At 43.5% G+C, this 25808-nt stretch overlaps 1 protein-coding gene across 5 annotated transcripts in view; it reads right to left on the reverse strand.

Moving 5' to 3' along the window:
- LOC124039593 (dipeptidyl aminopeptidase-like protein 6) overlaps positions 1-25808 on the reverse strand; it is a 389264-nt gene that overhangs the window by 80396 nt on the left and 283060 nt on the right. For all 5 annotated transcript variants that reach the window (XM_046355735.1, XM_046355737.1, XM_046355736.1 and 2 more), the window contains one exon: positions 17357-17471. In XM_046355735.1, the coding sequence (XP_046211691.1) occupies positions 17357-17471 (115 nt within the window). The remainder of the gene's footprint in view (positions 1-17356; positions 17472-25808) is intronic.

A 25808-nucleotide genomic window follows, 5' to 3' on the forward strand; every position in this document is an offset into this window, starting at 1 on the left:
CTAGTGTTTATAACTATCTGTCCTCTAGTGTTTATAACTATCTGTCCTCTAGTGTTTATAACTATCTGTCCTCTAGTGCTTATAACTATCTTTCCTCTAGTGTTTATAACTAACTTTCCTCTAGTGTTTATAACTATCTGTCCTCTAGTTTTTATAACTATGTTTCCTCTAGTGTTTATAACTATCTTTCCTCTAGTGTTTATAACTATCTTTCCTCTAGTGTTTATAACTATCTGTCCTCTAGTTTTTATAACTATATTTCCTCTAGTGCTTATAACTATCTGTCCTCTAGTGTTGATAACTATCTTTCTGCTAGTGTTGATAACTATCTTTCCTCTAGTGTTGATAACTATCTTTCCTCTAGTGTTTATAACTATCATTCCTCTAGTGTTGATAACTATCTTTCCTCTAGTGTTTATAACTATCATTCCTCTAGTGTTGATAACTATCATTCCTCTAGTGTTTATAACTATCTTTCCTCTAGTGTTTATAACTATCATTCCTCTAGTGTTGATAACTATCATTCCTCTAGTGTTTATAACTATCTTTCCTCTAGTGTTTATAACTATCATTCCTCTAGTGTTTATAACTATCTTTCCTCTAGTGTTTATAACTATCTTTCCTCTAGTGTTTATAACTATCTGTCCTTTAGTTTTTATAACTATATTTCCTCTAGTGCTTATAACTATCTGTCCTCTAGTGTTGATAACTATCTTTCTGCTAGTGTTGATAACTATCTTTCCTCTAGTGTTGATAACTATCTTTCCTCTAGTGTTTATAACTATCATTCCTCTAGTGTTGATAACTATCTTTCCTCTAGTGTTTATAACTATCTTTCTGCTAGTGTTGATAACTATCTTTTCTCTAGTGTTGATAACTATCTTTCCTCTAGTGTTTATAACTATCATTCCTCTAGTGTTGATAACTATCTTTCCTCTAGTGTTTATAACTATCATTCCTCTAGTGTTGATAACTATCATTCCTCTAGTGTTTATAACTATATTTCCTCTAGTGTTTATAACTATCATTCCTCTAGTGTTTATAACTATCTTTCCTCTAGTGTTGATAACTATCTTTCCTCTAGCGGTTTTAAGGCCAGGCACCACAGGCAAAAATTGTGATTTTGCTTCCATTGGTCAATTTTCAAATTTTGGGATATTTTGCAACCATAACTTCCCTACTTTCATAAAATGTACAAATAAATAGGCAATAATGTATAGAAATACTGTAATGACCCTGGGTTTATGAGCACAATACTTTATTTGTATAATTTTATCTCAACTCCGTCAACTACACGTAACATAAATGTTGTTCTTGATAGCATGTTTCATGTAGAACTTCAACCGCTATTTTTAAAACTATCCATGTTAAATCAAAAGCTTTTTTTCCGGAGCATATCGTTAGCTAGTCCATACATGGCTATATCCTTTGTAGAAGTAGTGCTTCGTGCTGAAAGATTAGTCTTTTCGTGACATCCGATTGGTTACTGGCATTTAAAGGCCCTTTCCGGCAACCTGATTGGTTAAAATGCCTCAAGTGCTGCGCAGCACTTCCCTGTTTGAAAATATCTCCTGCGAAGAATCAACGTAAAGAGAGAGTAAATGAGAAAATCTCGAAGAATATACCTACAGTATGTGCATAAAAATAGGCGACCTCAGTTAGCCAATTCGAGAAAAGCAGTGAATGACAGAAACAATGTGCCTGATCCGCCGATCGAGGCAGTGGCAGTACAGGTAGAGCAGGAAAAAGAGGTAGCCAGCAGCAGCACATTGAGACGCAAATTAGTTGAGATGAAGATGACAACTGGCAGCGATCAACCAGAAGTAACGGCGTTCGTCTGTTGTAAGAAGAGAGTCAGACCGAAATGCAGCGTGTAGGTTACTCATGACTTTAATGAATGATAAGACGGTACATGAAATAACTGAAATACGAAAACAACAAACGAAACGAGAAACTAATTACAGCCTATCTGGTGAAATCAACACAGAGACAGGAACAAACACCCACAAAATACAAAGTGAAAGTCAGGCTGTCTAAATACGGTTCTCAATCAGAGACAACGACAAGCACCTGACTCTGATTGAGAATCGCCTCAGGCAGCCAAGCCTAACTAGACACACCCCTAATCAGCCGCAATTCCAAATAATACAAACCCCAATACGAATACAACATATAAACCCATGTCACACCCTGGCCTACCCAAACATATAACAAAAACACAAAATACAATGACCAAGTCGTGACACCAGACAGCAGCCAGCCAACAGTGGCTTTTATTCCATGTCTCCAAAAAAACAACTTGTACATGATTTGAAGTGTCTAAACACTGGACTGAAAATCACCATAGACTTCATCAACCAGTGATTCTGTAATTCTGTCATGATAGAATGTGCAGACTGTGAAGGTGATCGGGATGCATTTAGGAGGAGTGTTTACATTTCATCCAGGCTGCAGGAGTGCTCCAGGGGAGATGTGGTATTTGATTTAAATGTGAGGATGGTTATTCTAGCTCACAAACTTGGACATGGTTATGCAGCTCTAAAGAAAATAAGCAACGTCCTAGGGATTCCTTCCCTGCGTCTCAGCTCATATCAGAGACATGAGAGGAGAATGACAGGTAAATAAAAAGGGAGAGTGGCGCAGTATTGCCAGGTGACTTGTTGTGTATGAATATTCATGTCCTTGCTCCAGCAAATGTATTCAAAGTGAATAAAACAGAGTGATAGGAAAACATAACTATACAATGAGACTCACATAGGCCTACAGTCTCATTGGGCTATAGCCAAATGTGATTAGTGAGAAATTAGCTTTACATAAAGTAAATACATGCTCGTATGCTAATATTTAGTCCTGCAGTTATGTCTGTAATGTCAACAGACATAAGTACTTTCCCCCCCACTTTAGTTGCAGAGATTCAGAGAGGGCTACAGTCAATGGAGAGTGCTGCAAAGATAATTAGAAGAGCATACGCAGATATAGACCCAGACATAGCAGAGTTTCTGAAGGAGGATGAGGATGTCATCATAGACATTCATGTATCCTTTGATGGTGCTTGGCACAAGAGAGGATTCACGTCCAGCTACGGGACAGGTGTGTGCATTGGTGCTAGTACCAGTGAGCCATAGAAAATGGTAAAGATTCACCCCGTCACAAAAACCTTGGAGGCCATACATTTTTCAATATTGAGGTTGCACAGAAAATGGTACCTGTATATCATAGGATGTCAAATGATAACGTCCTCAAAAGAATGTAGCACGGAGGAACCCAGAATGCAAATAAATGTCTGAACTCTGTAATATGGTCGTGATGCCCCAAAACTGTCTTCGTGGGCAAAAGCTGCATTGACGGAGCAGGCTCTATGGCGGTAGCCCCATTGAGGGAGCCACTGCTATAACAAATGTGATGAACAAATTGTGGATTGATAGCACTTTGGTGACACTGGAGCAATCAGAGATTGGGAGAGTTGTGACAGCTGATGCTGCTTCAATGGAGTGTGCCAAGCGTGGTCGCAGGTCCCATGACACAGTCAAGAAAGTAACGCGTCTGTCACGTTCTTTCAAAATCGAACCGAGAAGCAGACCAGGACAAGGAGAGTAGGAAGAAGGTGAGTATTTTTTTACAAGTGAATGTGAATGGGTAGATATATCCAGGTAGCGTAGCCGGCAGCGGTGGTGAGTTGATGGGAGTAAATAGGTGGATCCAATGGGGTAGCGGAATCCTCCGACGACCAGGCGGGAATGAGGTAAATGATCCGGATGAGTAACTGAAGACAGAACAAACGGAGGTAAGTTTAAGGCAAGCAATACGTAAAAAACAACAAAACAAATTCTATCCAACTTGAGGCTGATACTATGGCACAACATTATGTTCATGGCTAACGATCCGGCAGGGAATGGATGTCAGGTCCGGGCTTATGAAGAGGAGAGATGATGATCAGGACCAGGTGTGCAGATAGCTGATGGGATACAGGTGCGGGTAATCAGAACTCCCAACTGGCTACATTGCCCGGCAACCAGACAGGGTGCGTTCCAGGACGCCGGAAAGAACACTCCAGGACAGAACACAGGCAAAAAACAGACTCAGGAAACGGGATTCCTGACAGCGTCACCAGCAACAGCTCAAAGAGGGCCTTACATTTGGGGCAGGCATAGCTGATTACTGTTCTGCATATTTCAACAGCATTGTCTGTGACAAACTGAGTAAAGTGATATGAGAATTTGCCCAAAACTGAATATTTGTCCAACAGACCAGTATTCAAAGCATATGCTCTATTGCCTGAAACAAATGTATTAAACATGCTAATGTATTTGTAAAAGGTAGATTTGATTTTTATTTTTCAGTTTCGAAGTGATATATGAACAAGAGTTTCATTCCTGTGAAACAAATGGTCATATTTATGGAACGTACATTTTAATTGCATTAGCCTATATTCATCGGCCATTTTCTCAAAATGACATGTGTTTATAACTATCTTTCCTTTAGTGTTTATAACTATCTTTCCGCTAGTGTTTATAATTATCTTTCCTCTACTGTTAATACAGTGGGGCAAAAAAGTATTTAGTCAGCCAACAATTGTGCAAGTTCTCCCACTTAAAAAGATGAGAGAGGCCTGTAATTTTCATCATAGGTACACTTCAACTATGACAGACAAAATGAGAAAAAAAATCAATCCAGAAAATCACATTGTAGAATTTTTTATGAATTTATTTGCAAATTATGGTGGAAAATAAGTATTTGGTCAGCTACAAACAAGCAAGATTTCTGGCTCTCACAGACCTATAACTTCTTCTTTAAGAGGCTCCTCTGTCCTCCACTCGTTACCTGTATTAATGGCACCTGTTTGAACTTGTTATCAGTATAAAAGACACCTGTCCACAACCTCAAACAGTCACACTCCAAACTCCACTATGGCCAAGACCAAAGAGCTGTGAAAGGACACCAGAAACAAAATTGTAGACCTGCACCAGGCTGGGAAGACTGAATCTGCAATAGCTAAGCAGCTTGGTTTGAAGAAATCAACTGTGGGAGCAATTATTAGAAAATGGAAGACATACAAGACCACTGATAATCTCCCTCGATCTGGGGCTCCACGCAAGATCTCACCCCGTGGGGTCAAAATGATCACAAGAACAGTGAGCAAAAATCCCAGAACCACAAGGGGGACCGAGTGAATGACCTGCAGAGAGCTGGGACCAAAGTAACAAAGCCTACCATCAGTAACACACTACGCTGCCAGGGACTCAAATCCTGCAGTGCCAGACGTGTCCCCCTGCTTAAGCCAGTACATGTCCAGGCCCATCTGAAGTTTGCTAGAGAGCATTTGGATGATCCAGAGGAAGATTGGGAGAATGTCATATGGTCAGATGAAACCAAAATATAACTTTTTGGTAAAAACTCAACTCGTCGTGTTTGGAGGACAAAGAATGCTGAGTTGCTTCCAAAGAACACCATACCTACTGTGAAGCATGGGGGTGGAAACATCATGCTCTGGGGCTGTTTTTCTGCAAAGGGACCAGGACGACTGATCCGTGTAAAGGAAAGAATGAATGGGGCCATGTATCGTGTCATTTTGAGTGAACACCTCCTTCCATCAGCAAGGGCATTGAAGATGAAACGTGGCTGGGTCTTTCAGCATGACAATGATCCCAAACACACCGCCCGGGCAACAAAGGAGTGGCTTCGTAAGAAGCATTTCAAGGTCCTGGAGTGGTCTATCCAGTCTCCAGATCTCAACCCCATAGAAAATATTTGGAGGGAGTTGAAAGTCCGTGTTGCCCAGCAACAGCCCCAAAACATCACTGCTCTAGAGGAGATCTGCATGGAGGAATGGGCCAAAATACCAGCAACAGTGTGTGAAAACCTTGTGAAGACTTACAGAAAACGTTTGACCTCTGTCATTGCCAGCAAAGGGTATATAACAAAGTATTAAGATAAACTTTTTTTATTGACCAAATACTTTTTTCCCACCACAATTTGCAAATTAATTCATTAAAATCCTACAACGTGATTTTCTGGATTTTTTTTCTAATTTTGTCTGTCATGGTTGAAGTGTACCTATGATGAAAATGACAGGCCTCTCTCATCTTTTTTTAAGTGAGAGAACTTGCACAATTGGTGGCTGTGTCATGCCTTGGTCATAGTGTTTTGTGTTTTCGTTATATATTTGGTCAGGCCAGGGTGTGACATGGGTTTTAATGTTGTGTTTCGTATTGGGGTTTTGTAGGCATTGGGAATGCGGCTGAGTAGGGGTGTAGCATAGGTTTGGCTGCCTGAGGCGGTTCTCAATCAGAGTCAGGTGATTCTTGTTGTCTCTGATTGGGAACCATATTTAGGTAGCCGGGGTTTCACTGTGTATTTCGTGGCTGATTGTTCCTGTCTCTGTGTTAGTGTTCACCAGACAGGCTGTGTAGGTTTTCACGTTCCGTTTGTTGTTTTTGTATTTATTATAGTTATTTCATGTATCGCGATCATTCATTTAAGAACATGAGTAACAACCACGCTGCATTTTGGTCTGACTCTCTTTCGACAAACGAACGCCGTTACAGAATCACCCACCCCACACGGACCGAGCGGCGTGGTAACAGGCAGCGACAGCAGGAGCAGCGAAAGGAGGATGAATTATTCGGAGAATGGACATGGGAAGACGTGTTGGATGACAAAGATTGTTACACTTGGGAGGAGATACTGGCCGGAAGAGATCGCCTCCCATGGGAACAGGTGGAGGCACTTAGGAGAGCAGAGGCAGTCGGAGATAGGAGCCGACGATACGAGGGAACACGGTTGGCAAGGAAGCCCGAAAAGCAGCCCCAAAAATTTATTGGGAGGGGGCTCAGGGGGCTTACAGGGAGTATGGCTATGCCCGGTAGGAGATCTGCGCAAACTCCCTGTGCTTACTGGGGGGCTAGAGAGACCGGGCAGGCACCGTGTTATGCTATGGAGCGCACAGTGTTTCCAGTGCGGGTGCATAGCCCGGTGCAGTTCATACCAGCTCTTCGTATTGTTCGTATTGGCCGGGCTAGAGTGGGCATCGAGCCAGGAAAGGTTGGGCAGGCTCGGTGCTCAAGAGCGCCAGTGCGCCTGCACGGTCCGGTCTATACAGAGCCACCTCCACACACCAGTCCTCCGGTAGCAGCTCCCCGCACCAGGCTTCCTGTGCGTGTCCTCGATCCAGTATCACCAGTTCCAGCACCACGCACCAGGCCTTCAGTGCGCCAAACCTGTTCAGCACAGCCAGAGCCTTCCTTCCCTCCTGCGCTGTAGGAGTCTCCCGCCTGTTCAGCGCTTCCAGAGCCTTCCTCCTCTACAGCGCTGCCGGAGCCTCCTGCCTGTTCGGAGCAGCCTGAGCTGCCAGACTGCATGGAGCAGCCAGAGCTGCCAGTCTGCATAGAGCAGCCAGAGCTGCCAGTCTACATGGAGCAGCCAGAGCTGCCAGTCTGCATGGAGCAGCCAGAGCTGTCAGTCTGCACAAAGCTGCCAGTCTGCATGGAGCAGCCAGAGCTGTCAATCTGCATGGAGCAGCCAGAGCTGCCAGTCTACACGGAGCAGCCAGAGCTGTCAGTCTGCATGGAGCAGCCAGAGCAGCTAGATCCGCCAGTCAGCCATGATCTTCCAGATCTGCCAGTCAACCAGATTCTTCCAGATCTGCCAGTCAACCAGTCTCTTCCAGATCTGCCAGTCAACCAGTCTCTTCCAGATCTGCCAGTCAACCAGAATCTTCCAGATCCGCCAGCCAGCCAGGATCTACCGGAGCCTACTACTTGCCTGAGCTTCATTTCAGTACTGGGCTTCATCTCAGTACTGGGCTTCCTCTCAGTACCGGGCTTCCCCTCAGTCCCGGGCTTCCCCTCAGTCCCGGGATTCCCCTCAGTCTCGAGCTGCCCCTCAGTCCCGAGCTGCCCCTCAGTCCCGAGCTGCCCCTCAGTCCCGAGCTGCCCCTCAGTCCCGAGCTGCCCCTCAGTCCAGTCACGAGCTGCCCCTCAGTTCAGTGGGGTTCTGGGTGAGGACTATTAGGCCATGGTCGGCGGCGAGGGTGGATTATCCCAGGACGCGAAGGGGAGGAACTATGACATTAATGGAATGGGGTCCACGTCCCGAGCCGGAGCCGCCACCATGGGCAGACGCCCACCCGGACCCTCCCTATGGTTTTGAGGTGCGTCCGGGAGTCCGCACCTTAGGGGGGGGTTCTGTCACGCCTTGGTCATTGGATTTTGTGTTTTTGTTATATGTTTGGGTAAGCCAGGGTGTGACATGGGTTTATATGTTGTTTTTCATGTTGGGGTTTGTAGTATTGCGGCTGATTAGGGGTGTTGTATAGGCTTGGCTGCCTGAGGCGATTCTCAATCAGTCAGGTGATTCTCGTTGTCTCTGATTGGGAACCGTATTTAGGCAGCCTGAGTTTCGCTTTGAATTTCGTGGGTGATAGTTCCTGTCTTTGTGTAGTTTCACCAGATAGGCTGTAATAGGTTCATGTTCCGTTTGTTGTTTTCGTCTTTCAGTTATTTTCATGTACCGCATTTTCATTCATTAAAGTCATGAGTAACCAACACGCTGCATTTCGGTCCGACTCTCTTCCTTCAACAGACGAACGCCGTTACACACGCCGCATTTGGTCCGACTCTCTTTCGACAAACGAACTCCGTTACAGGCTGACTAAATGCTTTTTTCCCCCACTGTAACTATCTTTCTTCTAGTGTTTTTAACTACCTTTCCTCTAGTGTTTTTAACTATCTTTCCTCTAGTGTTTTTAACTATCTTTCCTCTAGTGTTTATAACTATCTTTCCTCTAGTGTTCATTACTATCTTTCCTCTAGTGTTTTTAACTATCTTTCCTCTAGTGTTTTTAACTATCTTTCCTCTAGTGTTTATAACTATCTTTCCTCTAGTGTTTATAACTATCTTTCCTCTAGTGTTTATAACTATCTTTCCTCTAGTGTTTATAACTATCTTTCCTCTAGTGTTCATAACTATCTTTCCTCTAGTGTTTATAACTATCTTTCCACTAGTGTTGATAACTATCTTTCCTCTAGTGTTTATAACTCTTTCCTCTAGTGTTGATAACTATCTAGCTAGCATATTGATTTCATTTCATTTGCGATTTTCATGAATAGTTAACGTTGTGTTATGCTAATGAGCTTGCAGATAGATTTACACAATCCTGGATACAGGTTTTTTTCGAAGCTAAACGTGACGCAGAAAACGGAGCGATTTGTCCTGCACAAATAATCTTTCAGGAAAAACTGAACATTTCCTATCTAACTGAGAGTCTCCTCATTGAAAACATCCGAAGTTCTTCAAAGGTAAATGATTTTATTTGAATGCTTTTCTGGTTTTTGTGAAAATGTTGCCTGCTGAATGCTAACGCTAAATGCTATGCTAGCCTGCAATAGCTATCAATACTGTTACACAAATGCTTGTTTTGCTATGGTTGAGAAGCATAGTTTTGAAAATCTGAGATGACAGTGTTGTTAACAAAAGGCTAAGCTTGAGAGCTAGCATATGGATTTCATTTCATTTGAGATTTTCATGAATAGTTAACGTTGTGTTATGCTAATGAGCTTACGAATAGGATTACACTCCTGGATACAGGTTTTTTTCGTAGCTAAACGTGATGAACAAAACGGAGCGATTTCTCCTAAACAAATAATCTTTCAGGAAAAACTGAACATTTGCTATGTAACCGAGAGTCTCCTCATTGAAAACATCCGAAGTTCTTCAAAGGTAAATTATTTTATTTGAATGCTTTTCTGGTTTTTGTGAAAATGTTGCCTGCTGAATGCTAACGCTAAATGCTACGCTAGCTATCAATACTGTTACACAAATGCTTGTTTTGCTATGGTTGAGAAGCATATTTTGAAAATCTGAGATGACAGTGTTGTTAACAAAAATCTAAGCTTGAGAGCTAGCATATTGATTTCATTTCATTTGCGATTTTCATGAATAGTTAACGTTGCGTTATGGTAATGAGCTTGAGGCTGTATTCACGATCCCGGATCCGGGATGGCTCGTCGCAACAGGTTAACCATCTTTCCTCTAGTGCTTATAGCTACATTTTGACTGGTGTTTATAACTATCTTTCCTCTAGTGTTTATAACTATCTTTCCTCTAGTGTTTATAACTATCTTTCCTCTAGTGTTTATAACTATCTTTCCTCTAGTGTTTATAACTATCTTTCCTCTAGTGTTTATTACTATCTTTCCTCTAGTGTTTATAACTGTCTTTCTTCTAGTGCTTATAGCTACATTTCAACTGGTGTTTATAACTATATGTCCTCTAGCGTGTATAACTCTTTGCTCTAGTATTCATAACCATATTTCCTCTAGTGTTCATAACTATCTTTCCTCTAGTGTTAATAACTCTATGTTGGAGGACAAGCACCAATGGGTGCTGCATTCCTCTATATGGTATATTTATATGACGTCATTAAGCCGTCCTTTGTACAACACATGCGGTGAAGATACACACTCAAATAAGGGGAGCTGTGAATAAGGTTTATGGGGGAAAACTCAATTGGTGTTACTAGTGACACGTCCAGATCTATTCCCTTCAGTGACAATGCTATTCAAAACACTGACAAATCAAGACGGAATACATGAGTATTTTCAGCACAATGTGATCTGCAATTACATCTTCACAACTTCTCTGTACACTGTCCTGTCAGGGTGATGTACTATACTTCTCAAGAAATGAATATTAAGACTAAAGCCCTCTAGGCTCTGGTTAAGATCAATAAATGATCTGATCAGTTCAATGGGCTGTTGTATTTACACTAGATGTCTGGGGTAGCCGGATTAATTTCCTCATAATTCAAATCATATGATCTGATCGCATGAGCTCTCCGTCTGCCGTGCAACTCTTTTTCAGATATTCATATCAGGGCTGAAAAAAAAAGCTTCATGCAATAACCGATTTGTTTTAGTTTCCATAGCGGAGATATTCACTCACTTGGCGAGAATAAGGAGGTGGTCTGTAGATGAGGGAATTGTAGCTAAACCTTGGAGGGAATATTTACAGTAGTGACTCTTCAACTTGAGGACATGGACATCTGATGAAGACCAACGTAATGCATATGATAGGTCAAAGGACAAATTAAATGTTTAAAGGAATCATCAAATATTGCTTTTAGAATTCACTTAATCAAACAAGAGTTTTGAGGTTAGTTTATTGCTGAGTGAAGTGACACTAAGTTTAGAAGCAACCTGAGACAAAGTCATATTTTCAGTACCAAACCCCTTCACTTGACGCTCTCGCACAGGTTGCAATAATAGAAGCAATATTTTCTGCACTTTTATTACATAGAAGTACTACTTCAGGACAGATAACAATGTTAGGTCAGAAAACCTCAACCTTCCTTTATTGTGTCCAAAGGCAAAGTCAGAGAAAAGTGCATTTGAAGATAAAATAGTAAATCCATTAAAGCTGATCCCCTGGGTTTTTAAAATAACGGCGTTCGGCGCTAAATGCTATCCTTGTTTGGCCAAGACAGTTAGAATTATTTTCCAGTCTTGAATCTGTACTAGCCTGCCGAACTCTGGAGCCCTGCCGTGTGTGGAGCTGGGGGAGAGATGAGGCGAAGAGATGAAGAAGGAGATGAAACCAGCATGGGGTCTGGCTACCCGTTGGGGATGGCCTATTAAATATGCTTTGTTTTTTTCCGTTACTGGTTCAATCATATCTTTCCTCCACCATCCACCCCCTCCCTACCTGCAATGAGATAAATATTAATATGTTCTGCATCTTAAATGCACAAGCGTGCTGGAGCTTAATAGCTATTTAAGACGTGTGCAAGAGTGATGTGAGTGTGGCGCCATGAAGGTGTGCATGGGAATGTAGGAGGGTGAGAGGTGGAAAAGACACACCGAGAAGAAGGTTAGTGTTTCTCGCCATGAATCTTGTTCTGGATGCAACTGTCACGGCTCTCGTCGTAATGAGGATCAGACCAAAACGCAGCGTGGTAAGTGTTCATGATTCTTTATTAACCAAAACACTTGAACAAAATAACAAAGTGAAAAAAACGAAACAGTTCTGTAAGATGCATAAACTATACAGAAAACAACTACCCACAAAACAATGATTCCAAATCAGAGACAACGATAGACAGCTGTCCCTGATTGAGAACCAGAATGCCCACCCTAGTCACACCCTGGCCTAACCAAAATAGAGAATAAAAGACTCTCTATGGCCAGGGCGTGACAGCAACTCTGCAGTGTTCCTAAAATCAGATTTTAAACCTAATCCTAAACACACTGCTAACCCTAATGCATAAACTTAAATTAAGAACCAAAAGTTCATTTTTGTTTTCCAGATTTTTTACAATATAGCCAATTTTGACTTTGCAGATGGCCCGTTTAGCGGAAATCGCTCAGTTCCACCTTCAGGACAAGGTGGAACTCAATAAACGTCAACCGTCAAAGAAAAGCATGTACACAGATAAATATTAATTGTCATCGTGGATATTCAACACATGCATACTTTCACAAATGAAAAGATGATAGTTACACACACACACACACACACACACACACACACACACACACACACACACACACACACACACACACACACACACACACACACACACACACACACACACACACACACACACACACACACACACACACACACACACACACACACACACACACAGACAGCTGGGTCTGAGGGCAATTGTTCCTACAGAGTCTCTTATGTCACATCTTTCCCTGTTCCCTTGGTGATCATGTCCGTGTTCAGAACTGCGTCTTTCCTCCCTTGTTTCCTGGAGGTAAACACAGATCTATCAGTGACTGTATAGGTAGGTGAAAGCAAGGTTATCACCCTCTTACTGACACTTTTTTTCTCATCGTAGCAACTCTCGTACAGACTCAGGAGAGGCGAAGATCGTGCGTCCTCCGAAACACAATCCAGCCGAGCCGCACTGCTTCTTGACACAATGCCCGCTTAACCCAGAAGCCAGCTCCACCAGTGTGTCAGAGGAAACATCGTACACCTGGTGACCGTGTCAGCGTGCAATGCGCCCGGCCCGCCACAGGAGTCGCTAGAGTGTGATGGGACAAGAACATCCCTGCCGGCCAAACCCTCCCCTAACCTGGACGATGCTGGGCCAATTGTGTGCCGCCCCATGGGTCTCCCGGTTGCGGGCCGGCTGCGACAGAGCCTGGACTCGAACAAGGATCTCTAGTGGCACAGAGATGGCCTTAGACCACTGTGCTACTCGGGAGGCCCCTACTAAGACAAATTTTATCAATTAAAATCAGTGATTACTTCAAGGAAGGTAGAGAGGAAGAATGCATTTCTGAATTATTTGAACAGGGCCAGTCCCTTCTTCACCAAGACAGCTCACGGGAGGTTCCGAGACAATCTACACATTAATCCTCTCAAAGGATCACCACGCAAGCAGTCATAACCAACATGTTGTGGCCGCCTGTCGCGCCCAATTTGAACACAAGACTCTGTGCCACACATGTTCCCTCTCCGGGTTTTTAGAAGCAAATTGCCTTATTAACACACACCAATGCGCAGTCACAACAACAAAAAAGGAAAATATGGTCCCTGTAAACCAATCATACTGCATCTGTGGCAGAATGTACATGGATTGGATGTTTGTAAAAATGTTACTTACATTTTATGTTGTGTGTGTCAATGTGTGTACATTTGTGAGCGTGTGTGTGTGTCTGTGTGTGCATCTACTTAGGTCTGGAGGTCTGTTGAGATTTGAGTCCCTAATTGTGTTACAAGAGTTAAGGAAACATTCTCTAGAAGCCATATCAGCTTTCCTTTATCAGGAACTATTAGCTGCAGCCATATTAATATAAAAAAATGATATGATAGTTCTATTAATATATATGATATATTATGAGCGTCAATCACTGCGCGTGTAATCTCTTACAGATAATAGACCAAAAATGAACAGGAAATAAAAAACAAACAGAAGGCAACTGAAACCACATAAAACCCATGTCTTTTTCTCTCCCAAACATCAAGAAATAACACTTTCTTGGAATTCTAGCCAGCCTGCCACTTGAGTTCTGTATGATTGCAGGGGTCAGTGTACAGTGACAGAAGTACCTATTCTAGGCCAGTAACTGCCTTTCCCAGGAAGAGCTGGAGGCAGAGACAAGGGGTATACGAGAGCAGCAGCTCCGATGACTGGATGGGTCTATTTTCTCCTCTGACGACCTCAACGAGCTGTCAGCATGTCAGTTAATCAGTCAGAATGTCAGCCAGTCAGTCAGCATGTCAGCCAGTCAGTAGTCAGTCAGTCAGCATGTCACTCCTCAGTCACATAAATACTCCAACCCCTGAAAGATAGTGGAGAAACCTTGACCCACTTGTATTGACGTAGCGAACATGTGCCATCCCTGTGGTACTAATCGATCTGTGACTTAGATACAAAAGAGAGCAGCTTGTCATTGTGAGTGAAGAGGGAAGTTAAGGTTGTGAAAACAAAGTGCTTGTCAGGAGCCAGTGTTTTTACCCTGATGTTTGGCGGGGAAACATGTATCAACAAACTTCTGTTCGTGAGTGGGAGAAGAACTGCCATCTCAATGCATAACCACATTCATCCTCCTTTACTGTAACTCTGGGGTACAGATGGATCGGTTGTCTTGTTTAAATTACTATTTACTGCAATGAGCAGTACAGAATAGTTTCAGAATAGCAAGGGGCTGGACTACAGGTTGTGCAGTATGTTCAGGGAATTGGACTCCCATCTCAGAAACGTAATCCTTAAAAAATACACCACACTCAGTCAAAGCAATGTATTGGTCTTCAAGGAATCACTTTAAATAATTGAAAGTCAGATGAAGAATAGAAGTGTAGAATCACTCAGCCCCATCATCCGCTATTTGTTTTGGGTTGTTGTGCATACCTAATTAATCCACTAAGTTTCATAAAGCCTCTTTTTATTAACCAAGGGATTTTTTATAATACCATTTGATCAAATAGCCCTCCAAACTCCCAGGAATGGGCAGTCTATGAGAGCCCAGTGGGATTCCGTTTGTGAAAAGACTTGGACCATAAACGGGAGTTCTGCTTGGGCACACTGTAGGAGTTGGGAGGGATGCGGGGGGAGGATTTAGGGAGGGATGCAAGCTGGAGATGCCACCTGTCCAGTCTCCACAGCCCCTTCGGACTCCCACTGTCCCCCTCTGTTCCAGAAGGCAGGCCAGTACTGGCAACCCAAATGGACAGAGGGTGTGAGGGAGTCTGAGACTAGAAAAGGCAAAGGCAGAGGGGAGCAGTTTGTGCCAGAATATGGTTTAGCACTGCCAACTCCAGACACATTGCCCCAGACGGCGTTCGATCCCCGGATACTCCACGAAGCCTGTCACTTTCACCTCTACATTTCCCCTCACAGCAGTTTCAAAAATACAGCTATTAAAATATGAGAGGAGGAGAACAGTTCACTACAGTAGGTGCTGACAAGGTGCGAGACCCTTTGGCATCTGGTACAGTACAGTACTCTAGTACTACAGCTTAAGTTGGTCTACTGTACTCCATCTACCACTGGGTAGTTCACTACAGATTCAGTTACCTGTAAACTACTATGGATTGAGAATTGTGCTAATGAAAGGTTGAATGTCTTCTGTGCTTTATGCCTTTCACGGTAAGCCATATAACGCATGCTCATAACTCCTTTCTCTTTGATACAGTTGGTTTGGTGGGCCCATTCATCGGATGAAAAATATTGAGGTGGATATTGAAAAACTATAGTATAATTTAGGCTGGTAAATCAAGGTTGGAAAAGTCCAGATAAAACTCTGATAAGAAATACCGTATGCCCACATGTTGACTGTAAAGACTCCACCAGTAGAAGTAATTAAAAGAACACAACAGCTCTACATGGTAATGAGTGTTAGTGATTAACAATGTGATTAGCCAGTTCCACATGGGATTTGACATCCAAATGAACAAATTTTATCAAAGCTAAACTACCGATTCGAAACACTGAATATACACTATAGTGAAATGTGGGGGGGGGAGGCTACCTGTTTTGATTATGAAAATATAATAATAGACATAGGAAAAATTACAGTTATCCATTTTCTTCAAAAGATTAAGAAAATTACTTAATCATCTGGTTGAATGTCAAAAGTTATTTTTAATCAACTTCCAAGCAAAACATTCAAAAGCAAAGTTGTAGTCATTTTCTTGACCTGATCCCATTCCAGGGGGAACTATTTGTAATAATTACCAGTCATGTCAATACTTAATCAAGGAAAACTGATTATTGTCTCAGAAACTTGGTTATACATCCAATATATTGGCAGTTATACTGATCAATATGGCTTCTATTGAATATAAAAGCACTTCAAGGGGCTCCATGAGCTAAAAAGAAGACGGCCTATTGATTTGCTTTTCATGTAAATCTTCCCAAACAGGTCTTAAAGGTCATTCTGACTGTTAGAGAGGCTAAGAGTGGCTTCGGAAGAAAGACCAGGGAGTCCAGGTCTATGGAAAATATATGTGCGCCTTCTGCGAATGTCACCGCTTATAGAAGCAAGTCCGCAGAGGCGTAGCACAGTTTTGTGCGGTCCCCGCAAAAAAACACATGTAGATATATTTTTTGGATCTTTTTCTTTGTCCTGGGGCAGAGAGAAAAATGTGCAGTTTCATAGCTAATCTCACGCTATTTTACATATTTTTCCATGAGGCTGAGAGAAAATGCTTGCCTGGCTCCCCAAGTTCTTGCTCTGGCCAAATGGTACGCCACGCCCACGGACGTTAGCTTCTTCTCCACATTTTGAATATGTGTCATTGGCTTTGATATTCTGATTGGTTAGAGATGATCCAATTGCTGATACCTTTGTTTTGTACAACACCCCTCATTTTGACATCACCACAAACAACTTCAATGTTGGCAGTCTCAGATTGAAGTATGTAGTGAACATAGTGTAACGTAAGAATTCAGTTTGAGTCGTAAGGCATAGAAAATGTTGCCGTTTTAGAGATAATTTCCTGCTAATCTTCATATTTTACCATGAGGCTGAGAGAAAATGTAGCAGTTTTAAAGATAATTTCCTGTAATTCCCCCTAAAAATCATGGCTTGTGACGTTTTCATATGCTATCTAGGGGGCCGAACTCCCCCCTCCCCAATAATAATAATTGAATAGATCTTGCATGGGCCCATGCCAGTGAATAATATGTTATTGAATAGATCTTGAGAGATGGGTAACACTGTAAATTGTGTTTGGAGTTTGTGCTATGCCAGTGAGGGTTTGCTCCAGGGGCACCATACTATTATGGCTGACCCTGTACAACAACATGTGTATTGTTGTGTTTTTTCCTTTTATACCATATCGTACGGGAGTCAATCCTGTCTTCCCTCCCTCCCCGCCCCCTCCACTCCCCACCTACCTGGTGTCAGCAGGATGACTGAGGTGACGATCAGGGAGCAGATGACCAGAATGACCAACAGGGCAATCGCAATTCCCTTCCAGTTCCTCTGAGGAGGGTTACTCCCCACCAGCTCCTGGTCAGACAAAACAGACAGAGAGAAACACACGGTCAGAAAGAGAAAGAGAGGAGATAGAAAATCAGGAAAGGAGAGTAAACAAGGTGAGTGAACAAGAGAAAGGTTGTGGAGATGAAGAGAAGCAAAAGGAGAAAGAAATGAGAAGTGGGTAAGGGAGAGAGATAATGGACTGATACTGTCTGTTAGTATAAAGAGTAGGGGGAAAGAGGGAGTGAGAAAATTGTACACAAATAACTAATAAAAGATAACTGAAAGGAAGGAGGGAGGGAGGGAGGGAGGGAGGGAGGGAGGGAGGGAGGGAGGGAGGGAGGGAGGGAGGGAGGGAGGGAGGGGAGAGAAAGGTGGATAACTAAAATGTATGGGTCAGTCAAGGACAAGTGTGGACCACCGGAAACACCACAAATTCTCAAGTAGAATAATATAATATAATAATATAATAATAATAATAATAATATAATAATAATATAATAATAATAATATATAATATAATAAATATAATAATAATATATGCCATTTAACAGACGCTTTTATCCAAAGTGACTTACAGTCACGTGTGCATACATTCTACGTATGGGTGGTCCCGGGGATCGAACCCACTACCCTGGCGTTACAAGCGCCATACTCTACCAACTGAGCTACAGAAGGACCACATGAGCAAAAGCCGGGAGGAGGAATGGAGGAGATGTGTGTATGTGGGGGGTTATCAATGAGGCGAGGGGTCAGCGGCCATCACTGGCAAACGAATGTGACAGATAGAAAATGAGCTTTCGGAATATTGGTAACTTTGGTGGGTGAACGCTGTCAAGAGGCTTTCTGTTCTAAAAATAATTTGAAATTATGGCGCAACCTTGAGCCATGTTTTGGGAGAAAACAAATGAATTATATATTCAAGGTTTAATATTAAGTGCAAAATAAAATGTTAAAGTATCAATTTGACAAACAGTCCCTGCTGGGTATGGAGTGAGTGGAATGAGAAAAGGGTTTTCAGCCTTCCCCTTTTTGCACCAATAATAATCCTTATTATTGATGATTTATGAAAAAATGTACTATGAATTATGATTGATAGTGGTAGCACTGAATAGATCTGTCCTCATAAATGTATTGAGGCTTATACCTGAACAACAGCAGCAACATCAACAACAACATGAAGCATTGGCTTACAGCAACCCCAAACCTAAAAAAATCTTAAACAAAGATGAAAAGAAAGTTGGACATTTCTATAGTTCAAGTCCAATAACCAAAAACAACCAAGCTAGGAGAGTCTTTTAAAAGGTCATTGAAAGCCTAAAACATTAGCTGCATTAATAACTTTAATTAGTTTACGGTAGGGGGTAAAAAGTCCTGAGCAGAGGACGTGCAGAGAGGATCTGTGGCTAAGGTCTTAATCAATAGTCCCCCCCCCCAGGCTGGTCTACAAGGTAAGCCTTTTAGTGACCTCTTTCCCTCCTTAATTGAATGGAGTGGCAGACATCATTAGCCTGGAGAGAAGAGGAAGAGCAGGGGGCTTTTTACCACACCACCCATTACACACACTCATTAAAACCAGCAACCTGTTTTCCCACAATCCCCAGTGGCAGTCTGGCGAAACGGGGGTGCTTTCGCAGGGGTCACTGCCGAGGGCTCGTCACGCCAGGCGGGAGGAGTTAGTGGACTGCGGTGTAAACAACACTGATTCCACAGAACCACCACAAACACACTACAAGTGCCATAGTGTTTTAGTTCTATCCAGCCTGAGTAGACCGCTTTAGGATGTAGATACAGTAGGACGCCAGCCAGACATACTGTATCCCTGCCATTGAGCAATCTCGTTTGATCAACTTTTGCTTAAAAGACATTATACTCCAAAATGAGTGAAAATTAAATGATGTTGACATTTGAAATATAATTTCCACTTTAAAAGCATTATAACCATAGCCCAACTGATGCAGCATAGTTGAAGCATTGGGTTGCCCATCTGCATTTACCTAATTGAAAAACCCAAATGCTACAAGCATACAGTGCATTCGGAAGTATTCAGACCCCTTGAATTTTCCACATTTTGTTACGTTACAGCCTTATTCTAAAATGGATTAATAATTTTAAGTAGGTTTTCCCCCTCATCAATAACCCATAATGACAAAGCAAAAACAGTTTTTTTGTTACGTCCTTACCATAGAAAACCATAGACAACCTGTATTTTAAAGTAGGTCAGGGCGTGACTAGGGTTTTTTGTTCTAGTTTATATTTTCTATGTGGGGTTCTAGGTTTGATTTTCTATGTTGGTAATTTGTATGATTCCCAATTAGAGGCAGCTGGTTATCATACTGAAGTAGCATTTTTTCCACCTGTGGGTTATGGGATATTGTTTATGTATAGTGTGTTTGAGCACTACATAGTCACGGGTCTTTGTAAGTTTTGTTATTTTATCACTGATAAATCCATTATAATTGCATTTTTCTACGGCTGGCCATGCTTTCCACCTGGCTAGCCCTACCCTGGTCAACAGCACTGTACCCCCCACAGCAACTCGCCCAAGCCTTCCCCATTTCTCCTTCTCCCAAATCCAGTTAGCTGATGTTCTGAAAGAGCTGCAAAATCTGGACCCCTACAAATCAGCTAGACAATCTGGACCCTTTCTTTCTAAAATGATCTGCCAAAATTGTTGCAACCCCTATTACAAGCCTGTTCAATCTCTCTTTCGTGTCGTCTGAGATTCCCAAAGATTGGAAAGCAGCTGTCATGTTTTGTCTTATATTGTCTTGTCATTTTGCTTTTCCCTCTGTTCGTTTTTCCCCTGCTGGTCTTTTTAGGTTCGTTCCCCTTTTTCTCTCTCCCTTCCTCTCTCTCTTCTCTCTATCGTTCCGTTCCTGCTCCCAGCTGTTCCTATTCCCCTAATCAATCATTTAGTCTTCCCACACCTGTTCCCTATCTTTTTCCCTGATTAGAGTCCCTATTTCTCCCCTTGTTTTCCGTTTCTGCCCTGTCGGATCCTTGTCTATTGTTCACCGTGCTGTGTCTGTGTATCGCCCTGTCGTGTCGTGTTTCCCTCAGATGCTGCGTGGTGAGCAGGTGTCTGAGTCTGCTACGTTCAAGTGCCTTCCCGAGGCAACCGGCAGTTCATGATCGAGTCTCCAGTCTGTTCTCGTCATTAAGAGTGGAATTGTGCTTTATGATTGTATATTTACTTTACTGGATTAAAGACTCTGTTATCGCCAAGTCGCTTTTGGGTCCTCATTCACCTGCATAACAGAAGGATCCGACCAAGAATGGACCCAGCGACTATGGATTCTCTCTACTCTACTCTCGAGTTCCAGGGAGCGATGCTCGGCAGACACGAGCAGGAATTGTCTGCTGCTCGGCATGCCGTTGAGACCCTGGCCGCTCAGGTCTCCGACCTCTCAGGACAGTATCAGAGTCTTCGTCTCGTGCCACCAGCTACTTCCGGGTCTTCCGAGCCTCCGGAACCTAGGGTTAATAACCCACCATGTTATTCTGGGCAGCCCACTGAGTGCCGCTCCTTTCTCACCCAGTGTGATATAGTGTTCTCTCTCCAACCCAACACATACTCAAGAGAGAGAGCTCGGATTGCCTACGTCATATCACTCCTTACTGGTCGGGCTCGGCAGTGGGGCACAGCTATCTGGGAGGCAAGCGCTGAGTGCACTAACAATTATCTGAACTTTAAAGAGGAGATGATAAGGGTTTTTGATCGCTCAGTTTTTGGGAAAGAAGCTTCCTGGTCCCTGTCTTCCCTATGTCAAGGTAATCGATCCATAACGGATTACTCTATAGAGTTTCGCACTCTTGCTGCCTCCAGTAACTGGAACGAGCAGGCGTTGCTCGCTCGTTTTCTGGAGGGACTCCACGCTAAGGTTAAGGATGAGATTCTCTCTCGGGAGGTTCCATCCAGCGTGGATTCTTTGATTGAACTCGCTATTCGCATTGAACGACGGGTAGATCTTCGTCACCGAGCTCATAGAAGAGAGCTCGCGTTAACTGTGTCTCCCCTCTCTCCGACACTACCATCTTTCCCCACTGACTCTGGTGTTGAGCCCATGCAGCTGGGGGGTATTCGCATTTCGACTAAGGAGAGGGAACGGAGAATCACCAACCGCCTCTGTCTCTATTGCGGTTCCGCTGGTCATTTTGTCATTTCATGTCCAGTTAAAGGCCAGAGCTCATCAGTAAGCGGAGGGCGACTGATAAGCGCTACTAGACGGTCCTCTCCGTCAAGTACCTGTACTACCTTACCGGTCCATCTACGCTGGACCGGATCGGCAGCTTCCTGCAGTGCATTAATAGACTCTGGGGCGGAGGGCTGTTTTATGGACGAAGCCTGGGCTCGGGAACATGACATTCCTCTCAGACAGTTAGGGAGCCCACGGTCATGTTTGCCTTGGATGGTAGTCCTCTCCCCAGTATATTATATGAAACACTACCTTTAACCCTCACTGTATCTGGTAACCATAGTGAGACCATTTCTTTTTTGATTTTTTGTTCACCTTTTACACCTGTTGTTTTGGGTCATCCCTGGCTAGTGTGTCATAATCCTTCTTTTGATTGGTCTAGTAATTCTATCCTTTCCTGGAACGTTTCTTGTCATGTGAAGTGTTTAATGTCTGCTATTTCTCCTGTTTGTTCTGTCCCCTCTTCTCAGGAGGAACCTGGTGATTTGACAGGAGTGCCGGAGGAATATCATGGTCTGCGCACGGTCTTCAGTCGGTCCAGAGCCAACTCCCTTCCTCCTCACCGGTCGTATGATTGTTGTTCTGATCTCTTCAAGAAGCGTTTTGCATCCGCTCCTATCCTTGTTGCACCTGACGTCACTAAACAGTTTATTGTTGAGGTTGACGCGTCGGGGTGGGCGTGGGAGCCATTCTGTCCCAGCGCTCCGATACTGACGATGGGGTCCACCCTTGTGCGTATTTTTCTCATCGCCTGTCACCGTCGGAACGTAACTATGATGTGGCTAACCGCGAACTGCTCGCCATCCGTTTAGCCCTAGGCAAATGGCGACAGTGGTTGGAGGGGCGACCGTTCCTTTTGTCGTTTGGACTGACCAAAAGAACCTTGAGTACATCCGTTCTGCCAAACGACTGAATGCGCGTCATGCTCGTTGGGCGTTGTTTTTCGCTCGTTTCGAGTTCGTTATTTCTTATTGCCCGGGTACTAAGAACACCAAGCCTCATGCTTTATCCCGTCTCTTTAGTTCTTCTGTGGCTTCTACCGATCCCGAGGGGATCCTTCCTGTTGGGCGTGTTGTCGGGTTGACTGTCTGGGTAATTGAGAGACAGGTTAAGCAAGCACTCACGCACACTGCGTCGCCGCGCGCTTGTCCTAGTAACCTTCTTTTCGTTCCTGTTTCTACTCGTCTGGCTGTTCTTCAGTGGGCTCACTCTGCCAAGTTAGCTGGCCATCCCGGCGTTCGGGGTACGCTTGCTTCTATTCGCCAGCGGTTTTGGTGGCCTACTCAGGAGCGTGACACGCGCCGTTTCGTGGCTGCGTGTTCGGACTGCGCGCAGAAGAAGTCTGGTAATTTTTTTTCTGCTTCTGCTCCTGGTCTTGCTGGGTCTCAGTCTGTTCCCTGCCATCGCATCTCTCCTGTTCTTGTTCCTGCCCTTGCTGTGTCTCAGTCTGTCCCTAGTTGTTACTCTCCTGGCCTGTTTGGTCCTGTTTGCTCTAAAGCTTTCAGTTCTCTACCCGTGTCTCATTTTTTTTTTTAGAGTAGTACCCTAGTTTCCCTTTTTATCGTTTTTTCATTACGGTCCTGAGGAGAGGAGTTGGGTTCTTTCTCGGGACGTGCTGGACCGTTTGTGATCTATGATTTCCTCCGTTGCCGCCAGTGTTCCTCCTCGAGAGCGCCAGGAGGCGCTCGGTGAGTGGGGGGGTACTGTCATGTTTTGTCTTATATTGTCTTGTCATTTTGCTTTTCCCTCTGTTCGTTTTTCCCCTGCTGGTCTTTTTAGGTTCGTTCCCCTTTTTCTCTCTCCCTTCCTCTCTCTCTTCTCTCTATCGTTCCGTTCCTGCTCCCAGCTGTTCCTATTCCCCTAATCAATCATTTAGTCTTCCCACACCTGTTCCCTATCTTTTTCCCTGATTAGAGTCCCTATTTCTCCCCTTGTTTTCCGTTTCTGCCCTGTCGGATCCTTGTCTATTGTTCACCGTGCTGTGTCTGTGTATCGCCCTGTCGTGTCGTATTTCCCTCAGACGCTGCGTGGTGAGCAGGTGTCTGAGTCTGCTACGTTCAAGTGCCTTCCCGAGGCAACCGGCAGTTCATGATCGAGTCTCCAGTCTGTTCTCGTCATTACGAGTGGAATTGTGCTTTATGATTGTATATTTACTTTACTGGATTAAAGACTCTGTTTTCGCCAAGTCGCTTTTGGGTCCTCATTCACCTGCATAACAGCAGCTGCGGTCATCCCCCTCTTCAAAGGGGGGGACACTCTTGACCCAAACTGCTACAGACCTTTTTCTATCCTACATTGCCTTTCTAAGGTCCTCGAAAGCCAAGTCAACAAACAGATTACCCACTATTTCGAATCCCACCACCCACTTCTCCGCTATGCAATCTGGTTTCATAGCTGGTCATGGGTGCACCTCAGCCACGCTCAAGGTCCTAAACGATATCTTAACCGCCATCGATAAGAAACAATACTGTGCAGCTGTATTCATTGACCTGGCTAAGGCTTTCGACTCTGTCAATGACCACATCCTCATCGGCAGACTCGATAGCCTTGGTTTCTCAAATGACTGCCTTGCCTGGTTCACCAAATACTTCTCAGAAAGAGTTCTGTGTGTAAAATCGGAGGGCCTGTTGTCCGGACCTCTGGCAGTCTCTATGGGGGTGCCACAGGGTTCAATTCTTGGGCCGACTCTCTTCTCTGTATACATCAATGATGTCGCTCTTGCTGCTGGTGAGTCTCTGATCCACCTCTACGCAGACGACACCATTCTGTACACTACTGGCCCTTCTTTGGAAACTGTTAACAACCCTCCAGACGAGCTTCAATGCCATACAACTCTCCTTCCGTGGCCTCCAACTGCTCTTAAATACAAGTAAAACTAAATGCATGCTCTTCAACCGATCGCTGCCAGCACCTGCCTGCCCGTCCAGCATCACTACTCTGGACGGTTCTGACTTAGAATATGTGGAAACTACAAATACCTAGGTGTCTGGATAGACTGTAAACACTCCTTCCAGACTCAAAAATCAAACATCTCCAATCCAAAGTTAAATCTAGAATCGGCTTCCTATTTCGCAAACAAAGCATCCTTCACTCATGCTGCCAAACATACCCTCGTAAAACTGACTATCCTACCGATCCTCGACTTCGGCGATGTCATTTACAAAATAGCCTCCAATACCCTACTCAATAAATTGGATGCAGTGTATCACAGTGCCATCCGTTTTGTCACCACTACCCACCACTGCGACCTGTACGCTCTTGTTGGCAGGCCCTCGCTTCATACTCATCGCCAAACCCACTGGCTCCAAGTCATCTACAAGACCCTGCTAGGTAAAGTCCCCCTTATCTCAGCTCACTGGTCACCATAGTAGCACCCACCTGTAGCACGCGCTCCAGCAGGTATATCTCTCTGGTCACCCCCAAAACCAATTCCTCGTTTGGCCGCCTCTCCTTCCAGTTCTCTGCTGCCAATGACTGGAACGAACTACAAAAATCTCTGAAACTGGAAACACTTATCTCCCTCACTAGCATTAAGCACCAGCTGTCAGAGCAGCTCACAGATTACTGCACCTGTACATAGCCCATCTATAATTTAGCCCAAATAACTACCTCTTCCCCTACTGTATTTAGTTATTTATTTTGCTCCTTTGCACCCCATTATAACTATTTCTACCTTGCACATTCTTCCACTGCAAATCTACCATTCCAATGTTTTACTTGCTATATTGTATTTACTTCGCAACCATGGCCTTTAAAAAAAAATTCTGCCTTTACCTCCCTTATCTCACCTCATTTGTTCACATCGTATATAGACTTATTTTTCAACTGTATTATTGACTTTGACTTCGTTTTACTCCATGTGTAACTCTGTGTTGTTTTACGTGTCGAATTGCTTTGCTTTATCTTGGCCATGTCGCAACTGTAAATGAGAACTTGTTCTCAACTTGCCTGCCTGGTGAAATAAAGGTGAAAAAAACAAAAAAAACAATTGTTTTAAGTTTCACTTGTTCATTAAAAGATGTGGAACTATACTCACGCTGCGCCTTGGTCCAACCATCATTATTACTAACATTGTGACATTTTTAGAACATTTAGCAAATGTATTAAATAAAAATATGAAATATGACATTTACATAAGTATTCAGATCCTTTACTCAGTGCTTTGTTG

Source organism: Oncorhynchus gorbuscha, linkage group LG07 (assembly GCF_021184085.1).
Source record: "Oncorhynchus gorbuscha isolate QuinsamMale2020 ecotype Even-year linkage group LG07, OgorEven_v1.0, whole genome shotgun sequence".
Taxonomy (NCBI): domain Eukaryota; kingdom Metazoa; phylum Chordata; class Actinopteri; order Salmoniformes; family Salmonidae; genus Oncorhynchus; species Oncorhynchus gorbuscha.